Consider the following 11,548-nt stretch of genomic DNA (forward strand, 5'->3'; position numbering starts at 1 on the left):
AGACCCTAATAGGACCCTTGGGGACCTATTAGGGGGGTACTTTTTTTTCTTCTTTTTTTTTTTTTTTTACACTTTTGTAACTTTATTACTCCTACCTGTCCCTATACACTGCTCTCCCTATTGTAACGGCTCCTGAGGGAGCTCCGGCTCCGAGGGGGGATCCACGGCTTCTCCTCACTGCGGCACCCGCTGATTGAATGCAGAGAGCGGGTACAGCAGCGGGAAGGAGCCGTTAACCCCTCCTCTGCCGCTCTGCTATTGGCTGGACGATCGCCGGCCAATAGCAGCGTTGCTGGGGCGGTGACAGTATTGACCCGAATGACCGGAATGACCGCAGATCGCCCGCGCGATTTCGTGGACGATCTGCGGTGATCGTCGACATGTGGGGGTCCCGGTACTGATTTCAGCAGGCGTCCGGTTTCGCAACCCGCGGCGGGATGCGAAATTCCCTGGGACATATGAGTACCCCCTTTAATAAAGTTTTGTGCAGGTACACATGTCCTGATATTTCACGCGTTCTCTGGTTTACTCTGGTTAAATTTTGGGAATTTTTTACACTCACACACCAAAAAGCTTAGCCATATCTGGGTTGGTGTACTTTTGAGACTTTTAGGAGGTGTCTGAACAAAAAATGTTGACATTTTTAAAAAGTCACTAGGGGGGCATTTATCAACGGCTTTAGTCAATTTTTTTTCTTCTAATTTTGTCGCTAAATTGTCGCAGTTGCGCCTGCACGATTTTCCATGCGACTTTTTGTTCTGACAGCGAGAAAAGCACATTTTTTTCCCCGCTTTTTTTTTTTGTAGAAAAACGATTTTGACTTGCAGTGGTCAGAAATTTATGAAGTGCGGCAGTCGCAAAAAAGTCGCAGGGCATTAAAAAACCTACTAAATTTACTCCAGCTTAGACATGGAGCAGACAAAACCAATACCAAAGTAAAAAAAAAAAAAAATTGCTTAAGTGAAAGAAATTTATCAACAGGCTGAAACCAGTTGATAAATACGTCGCACATAAGCAAAAAAATTGTAAGAAAAAAAAAACTAAAAAAAGGAATACATAAGCAAACATTGATAAATGCCCCCCACTGTTGATAAATTCATTACCACTGCAAAAGACTAACCTAAGCAGCTGGTCCATACGCACTTTGAAACAGAAAAGTGTAAATAAAAAAGCCGCAAAGCATCGCACTGTGCTACAAATATACACACAAAAAAAGCTATAAAAGTTATATATGGTAACATCTGATGCTTGGTTCCCTTTCAAGGGGTTGTGAGCTGCCCTGACTTTCGGAGCTCCGCTCACAGCGTCCGGAAGTTCATTACTCCGAACGCTGTGTGCGTGCTTCCGTGTTTGCCCACCCCCATGTGACGTCACGCCCGGCCCCTCGCGACGTCTCGCCCGCCCCCTCATGACGTCACGAGGGGGCGGGCGTGACGTCACACGGGGGTGGGCGAGGCGTTGCGAGGGGCCGGGTGTGACGTCACGCCCGGCGCCCGCGAACACGGAAGCCCGCACACAGCGTTCGGGGTAATGAACTTCCGGACGCTGTTAGCAGAGCTCCGAAAGTCAGGGCAGCGCACAACCCCTTTAAGTAATTAAGTGGAGTTTCCAGGGGTGGTATTCAATTCTTTTTGCAATGGATTCCCTACTTGGCATGACAGATGCCCGTGGTGTCAAGCACCATGGAAATTGTTTCTTACTATGATAATTAAATATGTCAATTCCCAAGTCAGGTTGCTATACTGTAGAAGATTTTTTACCATGTATGGCCTGTACTGAACAATGGTAGTGTTTATCGTAGTTTACTTCACACCGGTTTATGATTTGAGCAATGGAAATAACAGCACTACTACTGCACTTTCAAATTAATGGTTGGCCACAATAAATTGTCCTACATGTGCAACACCACAGAGGGGACTGAATGCTCATCAGCAGTATTGGAATCAGTGACATTATATGGCTTTTTTTATTTTTTTATTGCTTGTCTTTAGTTAAATCCTTAAATGTGACTTCCTCTCTGTTGTACAGTTGGGACTGATGTTGGATTTGCCCTCTACAGAAGATACATTTCTAAAGTGGCTGGACCACAGGTAAAAGTTTATTTTTTCTCAATAAGGTCAGGTCTATATTTCACAGTTCACTTGTTTCATACACACCATGGTTTGGGCTAAGCCTCTGTCCACACTACAGCCAGAGGCATCATGTATGATGGGAAGAAGCAGTACAGCATTCTACGCTATAGACTTGTGCACTAGAAAATTTTTCGTTTAATTTCGTTTCGTTTTTTCGTTTTGGAAAAAAATTTCGGTTTGGCAATATTTTCGTTTAGATTTTTCGGATACATTCGGTATTTGGGTATTCGGGTTGTTTTTTTCAGGTACATTCGGTAAATCTTTTTAGTCTTTTTGGACTTTAGCGATCATAATAAATTATGGAAATACCTTTTTTATAAAAATTTCGCAGAGTATCATAAAAAAATCATAATAAAAAAGATACAGTGGTGATGGAAAAAATTGTATCTAACGAAATGTATATTTTTTATTATGAAATGTTTATTCATTTTTAAACAGGGATCAATTTATGTGAGTGGGTAAAGCACTGAAAATGTAGCCGACAATAATGAAAATGTAGTGTGTGCGTGTTTTTCACTTTAAAAAAAAAAACATTTTTAGGTAGTACTACTGCTCCCAGCATGGAACACACTCTTCCATGATGGGAGTAGTAGTTACCTGTACTAATTGACAGATCGCAGGGGTCCCTTGCAATCCTCTTGTATAATGTATAGATGCGGCGGCTGCTCTTCTATGGTCCCCTGCACTCACGTATATGTACACATATTCATATTTCCCGTAGAGCTGTGATTGGCCAGATGGTTCCAGCCAATCACAGCTCTCTGTGAGAAATAGGAATATGTGTATATATACGGCCGTGCAGGGGACCATAGGAGAGCGGCCGCAGCATCCATACATTATACTGGAGGATCGCAGCGGCTGTCAGGAGTGATGGGGTGCCAGGAGTGATACCCGCAGTGATCTTTCCTTTACTACAAGTACTACCACTCCCAACATGGAGTACACTCTGCTCCATGCTGGGAGCTGTAGTACCTGCATTAATAGACAGATCGCAGCCGGTGTCAGAAGTTACACTCGCTGCCATATGTCTATTAATGCAGGTACTACAGCTCCCAGCATGGAGCAGAGTGTGCTCCATGTTGGGAGTATTAGTACCTGCAGTAAGGGACATATCCCAGGGATGTCACTTCTTCTGACACCCGCAGGCGATGGTCCTTATGTGAATGTCGGGATCAGCTGTTCTCAGGGCTACAGAGCCGGGAGAACAGCTGACGCTGAGCCGTAGGTATACATCGTATATCTACTGCCCAGCAAGAACTTACAGTGAGCCTGCAATGTGTATACAGTATACACATTGCTGGCTCACTCAACCTCTTGCTGAGCTGTGCGCTATGCGCAAGCCCAGCAAGGGAAGAGTTAACTTACACTGCTGGACAGTGTAGGTTAACCCTTTGGGCGGTATACACTTTATACAGCTATCTATAGATAGCTGTATACAGTGTATACAGAAGACGAAGTCCAGCTTACTTCCCTGGAGTCCCGGGCCGGGTTCGTGTAGCTCCGCCCCCTAGTGATGACGTCATTAGGGGCGGAGCTACAGAAGGGAACAAGGCTAGTTAATCTGAAGCTCTGTTCACATTGTACGTTTTGTATAATGTGAACAGACCCTTCTGGCAGTGTCTACCCAGACAGGGAGACTCCAGCTGTTGCTAAACTACAACTCCCAGCATGCCCAGACAGCCAAAGGCTGTCTGGGCATGCTGGGAGTTGTAGTTTTGCACCAATTGGTGGCTCCCTGTTTGGGTAGACATTGCATCATGGGTGCTCTCCCCAGCGGACAGCGCCAAAAATGTCATAACCAATTTGTGTTTTTTTTTTTCTCGTTTCAGATCCGTGTATGCAGAGGATTACTGCGGATTCGATGGATTACGGCGGATAATTTTTTTCCCTTTAATAAAATGGTTAACGAGGGCTGTGGGGGAGTGTTTTTTTTTTATAAAATAATTTTTCCAATGTGTTGTGTTTTTTTAAATTTTTATTGAATTTTCAGGGTTAGTAGCGGAAGCTGTCTTATTGACGGAATCCATTACTAGGCCAGGGCTTAGTGCTAGCTCCAAAAACAGCTAGCGCTAGCCCCCAATTATTACCCCGGTACCCACCGCCACAGGGGTGTCGGGAAGAGCCGGTACCAACAGGCCCGGAGCGTCAAAAATGGCACTCCTGGACCTAGGCGGTAACAGGCTGGCGTTATTTAGGCTGGGGAGGGCCAGTAACAATGGTCCTCGCCCACCCTGGTAACGTCAGGCTGTTGCTGTTTGGTTGGTATTGTGCTGAGAATGAAAATACGGGGAACCCTATGCGTTTTTTTTTTATTTAAATAAAAAAAATAAAACGCATAGGGTTCCCCGTATTTTCATTCTCAGCCAGATACCAACCAAACAGCAACAGCCTGACGTTACCAGGGTGGGCGAGGACCATTGTTACTGGCCCTCCCCAGCCTAAATAACGCCAGCCTGTTACCGCCTAGGCCCAAGAGCGCCATTTTGACGCTCCGGGCCTGTTGGTACCGGCTCTTCCCGGCACCCCTGTGGCGGTGGGTACCGGGGTAATAATTGGGGGTTAGAGCTAGCTGTTTTTGGGGCTAGCACTAAGCCCTGGCCTAGTAATGGATTCCATCAATAAGACAGCTTCCACTACTAACCCTGAAAATTCAATAAAAAAAAACAAAAAAAAAAAACAACACATTGGAAAAATTATTTCATTAAAAAAAAACACTCCCCCACAGCCCTCGTTAACCATTTTATTAAAGGGAAAAATAAATAATCCGCCGTAATCCATCGAATCTGCAGTAATCCTCTGCATACACGGATCTGAAACGAGAAGAAAAAAACACAAAAAATTGGTTATGACATTTTTGGCGCTGTCCGCTGGGGAGAGCACCCATGATGCAATGTCTACCCAAACAGGGAGCCACCAATTGGTGCAAAACTACAACTCCCAGCAAAGGCTGTCTGGGCATGCTGGGAGTTGTAGTTTAGCAACAGCTGGAGTCTCCCTGTCTGGGTAGACACTGCCAGAAGAGTCTGTTCACATTATACAAAACGTACAATGTGAACAGAGCTTCAGATTAACAAGCCTTGTTCCCTTCTGCAGCTCCGCCCCTAATGACGTCATCACTAGGGGGCGGAGCTACACGAACCCCGCCCGGGACTCGAGGGAAGTAAGCTGAACTTCGTCTTCTGTATACAGCTATCTATATATAGCTGTATAAAGTGTATACCGCCCAAAGGGTTAACCTACACTGTCCAGCAGTGTAAGTTAACTCTTCCCTTGCTGGGCTTGCGCATAGCGCACAGCTCAGCAAGAGGTTAAGTGAGCCAGCAATGTGTATACTGTATACACATTGCAGGCTCACTAAGTTCTTGCTGGGCAGTAGATATACGATGTATACCTACGGCTCAGCGTCAGCTGTTCTCCCGGCTCTGTAGCCCTGAGAACAGCTGATCCAGACATTCACATAAGGACGATCGCAGCGGGTGTCAGAAGAAGTGACATCCCTGGGATCTGTCCCTTACTGCAGGTACTAATACTCCCAACATGGAGCACACTCTGCTCCATGCTGGGAGCTGTAGTACCTGCATTAATAGACATATGGCAGCGAGTGTAACTTCTGACACCCGCTGTGATCTGTCTATTAATGCAGGTACTACAGTTCCCAGCATGGAGCAGAGTGTACTCCATGTTGGGAGTAGTAGTACTTGTAGTAAAGGGAAGATCACTGCGGGTATCACTCCTGACACCCGCTGTGATCCTCCTGTATAATGTATGGATGCAGCAGCCGTTCTCCTATGGTCCCCTGCACGGCCGTATATTCATATTCCTATTTCTCACAGAGAGCTGTGATTGGCTGGAACCATCTGGCCAATCACAGCTCTGCGGGAAATATGAATATGTGTACATATACGTGAGTGCAGGGGACCATAGAAGAGCAGCCGCCGCATCTATACATTATACAAGAGGATCGCAAGGGACCCCTGCGATCTGTCAATTAGTACAGGTAACTACTACTCCCATCATGGAAGAGTGTGTTCCATGCTGGGAGTAGTAGTACTACCTAAAAAATGTTTTAAAAAAAAAAAGTGAAAAACACGCACACAGTACATTTTTACTATTGTCGGCTACATTTTTAGTGCTTTACCCGCTCACATAAATTGATCCCTGTTTAAAAATGAATAAACATTTCATAATAAAAATGATACATTTCATTAGATACAATTTTTTCCATCACCACTGTATCTTTTTTATTATGATTTTTTTATGATACCCTACGAAATTTTTCTAAAAAAGGTATCTCCATAATTTTTTAGGATCGCTAAAGTCCAAAAAAAGAATAAAAAGATTTACCGAATGTACCCGAATACCGAATGTATCCGAAAAATTAAACTATCTGTATCCTTTTTATTATCTTTGTTATCAGAATGAATTCTTCACGTTCGTTTACGGATAACGAATGCATTCGTTATTTACAGCATATGGTCGGGAAATAATGAATGTATTCGTTACTTTGCTATTCGTATTATCGTGGCTATTCGGGAATGTTCAAAATATGTTTTCGTGCATTTGGATCGGTCCGAATGCACGAAAAGGGTAAAATTCGGTAATTTAGACATTCGTGCCGAACCGAATTGCACATGTCTACTACGCTATTCTTTCCATGAAAACAAAAGACATCACGCTGGAATCAGATGGATCCCTATAGGGTCCATCAGGCACAGATGGTGTTCATAAGTGGGCCCAATGGAAGCCATGATGGCGGTAAAAACTTAATTTTCTTTCATGGAATTATCTATGAAGGCTCTAAACAAAAGTGTTCCCTTGACAGTAGTGTGGACAGAGCCTAAGAGTTAAGGTATACATTTAAATGTTTTGTATTTAAAGAAACACATACACTGAGCTGTATTTAAAAAACATATGAACTTGTATGGCCTATTTACACATGTCTACCACTTTCACAAAGAAAACTTTTATTGTAAAAAATATGAAAATATGTTTTACTGTACTGATAAACATTGCAGCCTAAGCAACCCATTGATCTGTAAAGAATGATAAAAGAACACGCAGTACATGTATGGTATGTACAAATGTATCGAGACATCACAGGATATATTTGGACATATATATTTTTTTTTTTTTGCCATCCAAACATATCCTTCTGACATGACTTTCGATTCACACAGAGAAGTGACCTTGGCATTTGTTTAAGTTTTAAATGGTTTTCATTTGTCTGTTGTATCCTATTTAATTCAGTAAATTTTAATATTAAATTTTTATAATATAATAGTTTTTTTGCTTTTTCTTTGCTTTGCTTTCTTTTGGTTTTGTAGTCTTGGCATTTGTGGGATATTTCTTTCCACTTTGCAAAAAGCTAAATCCAAATATAAATGTCAAATGTAATACAAGCGGTACTATATATGAAGGCTGCAGTACATTAAAGAATTGCTTACTTAGCATTAACTTTTGATTTTCACATCTAGGTCTCATTCGTGGCACACTTCGCAGGAGGGCTTGCAGGAATGTCTATAGGATACACAGTTTTCAGCTGCTTTGACAAAAACCTAATAAAGGACCCAAGGTTCTGGATCTGCATTGCTGCATATGTCGCTTTCCTGACTTTTGCAGTATTTTTCAATATATTCTTGTCTCCAGCATCCTAACTCTTATCCCATCCCAGCAGAAGACCACCATATGTTTTACCCCCAAACATTTCAGATTGTAAGAACTTTAAAGCTTTTGAGCCAAAGTGAAAAAGTGCCCCTCCAACCTACCCTGATCCAAGTGTCGTACCTGAAGACAGCTGCCTTATTCTTTTAAGACTTCGGCAACATTCAGCAGGACTTCTTTATACCTCAATGCCATGTTTACCTGTAAAGGAAATCGTAGGATCTCAGTGTTTATTTTAGATAATGCAAAGACCTTTGGTTAAGTTCCATAAAGTGCTTTGATATAAAATACTAGACATATGTATAATAACTATATATATTTTGTACTTTTCACTGATATCTAAACATTTAGAATATTTAATGGTCAATAGTGTTTACATATAAACTCATGTATTATCCTGTTGGTGGTGCCAGCAATCCTGATCTTATCGCTGCCATAATGCCTTTGAGCCCAGCTGGTATACTGATATCTGCCTTCTGTTTTATTGTGGCTATTATACCACTTTTCATTGCAAAGATGATGTTATTGGTGCATCCATTTTCAGGTTGTGCTTATTTTTATATAAGAGCTTAGTTTTATACTTTGTGTTAGCTATCAATGGAAGCAGGCATTCTGTAAATTTCTTTATTACAATAGAAACTGTGTTGGGTTTTCCATGTTACTTCCAAGACACAGAGAGGAAAACTTAATTCACCTCATTTTAAACATAGTTAAATATATTTATGTAGAGCATAATGTGGTGAGGGTGTGATGAGGGCAGATGGAATTACCCTAGGGGCAGATGGCATTAACCCCTTGTGTTTGTGATGCCAGGGCGTAGTTTATCCTCTACACCACCCGAAGGAATACCGCTGGATCCTGGGCTAGGCACTTGACTCTGACGCCAAGTTACGGAACAACGGCAGCTTTACTGAGTCAGAAAGATGTAACAGTCTATACAGCTTGGCTAGGCCCACAGAGGTGACCAGTGACTTCCTAGACCACAGGGCTTGCTGTGACTTATGGTGGACTGGGACAATTTGATGCAGGCCACGCTGACTTGAGACAGGTTGACTTTGACTGACTTGACTAAGACTGACTATACACCTATTGTAGCTTACCAGGCTTTGGTTTGGACCTGGGGGGGGGGGGGGGGGGTAGTGGACTTGTGGATCTGTGGCTGCGTGGTAGACTTTAGGCCTCTTCTGGACTCCAGACACACTCTGACAGAACTTTACCTTACTGCAACTCACCTAAGCAGGAAGAGAGAGTGCAGAGGCTCCACCCAGGGCTTATATGGGGGAGACTCTGAGGGGTCCCATAGGTCACCCTTAGGTCACATGGTCACTGGTACCCCACTGGGTTACAATCAAATGACAACAGGTCTTAAAGGCATAACACATTTTATATGCAATACACTATATAACACAGGCACTTAGGAATATACATAGGGTACAGGTGCAGGGGGGCCCAGGGGTCACTTTATATTGGCTGCCTGGCAGTGCAAACTTCTGTACTGGGCTACCACAAACTCCCCTTCTTAACAACAGCCATCCTCGATGCCCAGTCCTGGAGCGCAGATAACATTTATGTGGCCACTAGGGCCAGGTGATACAAATAGTTCCTGGGGCATTGATACTGAATGTCCTTCTCAGGTCTGAGGAATAAACAAATAACTGAGGACGAGTCCATGTAGCACTGGTGAGAATGTCCTTATAGGCTCCTTTGTAAACAAGGGTATTGATAACTGGGATGGTTAGAAATGTGAAATTTTTGAGTCTTGCAACTGCATACATAAATTCATTTGTGTATGCAGTTGCTAAGGCATTCGGGCTTTCTGCACGAATGCCTTAGCTGCTGTGGCCCTTTGGCTATAGCTACTTCTCCCCAGAACTCTATACACATGGATATACATTTTTTTTAAGACAACATAAAAATATTACCTTTATACATGGAAGCTCTGTCACTATACGTGTTTATCTAGCTGCCAGGAGAACTCTCTGGCCAGTAGAGTACCCTATACACGATGGACAGGAAAATGGTTAGACATTTGGCATTATTGACTATTTATGGACTGATAGAATACATTGGTGAGCAACAGTCCTGACTAGACATAACATTTGACTAGTTTATATACACAAAGCAATATGTACATCACTGACTTAGCTATACTTGAACTGACATTAGTATTACTTATGCTATACTTACTATTAGACAAAGGTACTATCACTCTCTGTACCTGGCTGGAAACTGTCCCTGTGTTGACCTTTGGGATCTGCGCAGCACCACATCTGGAGAATCAGGAACCCTCAGCTTCTGGAGATTCAGCCGGCTCTTCTTCAACGAACTCAGGAGCTAGAATTGGTTCAGAACTCGCTGAACTCTGGATCGCTGGCATTTGTACTGGAGACGAGACATTGGAGATATCGGAGACATTGTTGGCACTCTGGAGACAGGTGTGTACATTGGAGCCAATGGAGACACAGCAGGGACTGGTGTGTTGACTAACATCGGTTGGGTTAGTCTCTTGGTCAGAGGCAGACAGAAAAATGTTGGCTGACTTGGGGAGAACATAGGGAAATCCATGGACGGGTGGATCCCTTCGCCAGGAACATACTCCCTCGCTGGTCTGACATCTGGAGGCGGTGGTGCTGGGAGCACTGGTAAATCTCCTTTAACCCCTTAAGGACCCGGGGTTTTTCCATTTTTGCATTTAAATTTTTTCCTCCTTACTTTTAAAAAATCCAAAATTTTGCACCTAAAAATCCATATGATGGCTTATTTTTTGCACCACCAATTCTACTTTGTAATGACGGCAGTCATTTAACCCTAAAATCTATGGCGAGACAGAAAAAAAATCATTGTGAGACAAAAATTAAAAAAAACACGCCATTTTGTAACTTTTGGGGGCTTCTGTTTCTACACAGTACATTTTTTGGTGAAAATGTCTCTTTATTCTGTAGGTCCATATGATTAAAATGATACCCTTCTTATATAGGTTTGGTTTTGTCATAATTCTGGAAAAAAATCATAACGACATGCAGGAAAAATTATACATTTAAAATTTTCATCTTCTGACCCCTATAACTTAAAAATTTTTCTGCGTATGGGGCGGTATTATGGCAAATTTTTTGCGCAGTCATCTGGAGTTTTTATTGGTGCCATTTTTGTATTAATCAGACTTATGATTGCTTTTAATCCATTTTTTCCATGATATAAAAAGTGACCAAAAATACTATATTGTCAGGATCCGGACTGGTATGCAGCGAGGACACATGAGGTGGATCCTCTGTGTCAGTGAGGTGATGGCATGGACCGTACCAGGGGAACAGAATCTAAGGGGTTACTGGTTTTCATCAGAGCCCGCCGCAAAGCGGGATGGACTTGCAGCGGCAGGTAACCCCCAGGTCGTTCCACCCCATAGCGACTCAACCCCACTGACAGCTGAGACAGGCGCGGTACACAGGGACAAGGCAAGAGCAAGGTCGGACGTAGGCAGCAAAAGTCGTAGTCAGGGGCAACAGCAGGAGGTCTAGGTACACAGGCTTGGGAACACACTAAACGCTTTCTCAGGGCACTAAGGCCAGATCCGGCTAACAAGATCCGGCAGGGACAGGAAGGGGAAGTGGGTTTTTATAACACTGGAGTGATAGACACTGATTGGGCCAGGCACCAATTAGTGGTGCACTGGCCCTTTAAATCTCAAAGAGACGGCGCGCACCGGGAAGTGACAGCCGGATGAACGGGACAGGTGAGTGGATTGGGATGCGACCCGC

General features: G+C 43.2%; 1 protein-coding gene across 3 annotated transcripts in view; it reads left to right on the forward strand.

Annotated features, from left to right (window-relative positions):
- The window catches only part of RHBDL2 (rhomboid like 2), a 43,320-nt gene extending 34,913 nt beyond the window's left edge, over positions 1-8,407 (forward strand). For all 3 annotated transcript variants that reach the window (XM_056560591.1, XM_056560592.1, XM_056560593.1), the window contains 2 exons: positions 2,029-2,090; positions 7,607-8,407. In XM_056560591.1, coding sequence (XP_056416566.1) covers positions 2,029-2,090; positions 7,607-7,786 — 242 coding nt within the window. In that variant the 3' untranslated portion in view covers positions 7,787-8,407. The remainder of the gene's footprint in view (positions 1-2,028; positions 2,091-7,606) is intronic.
- Positions 8,408-11,548: the final 3,141 nt, after the last annotated feature.

The sequence above is a fragment of the Hyla sarda genome, chromosome 2, assembly GCF_029499605.1.
Source record: "Hyla sarda isolate aHylSar1 chromosome 2, aHylSar1.hap1, whole genome shotgun sequence".
NCBI lineage: Eukaryota > Metazoa > Chordata > Amphibia > Anura > Hylidae > Hyla > Hyla sarda.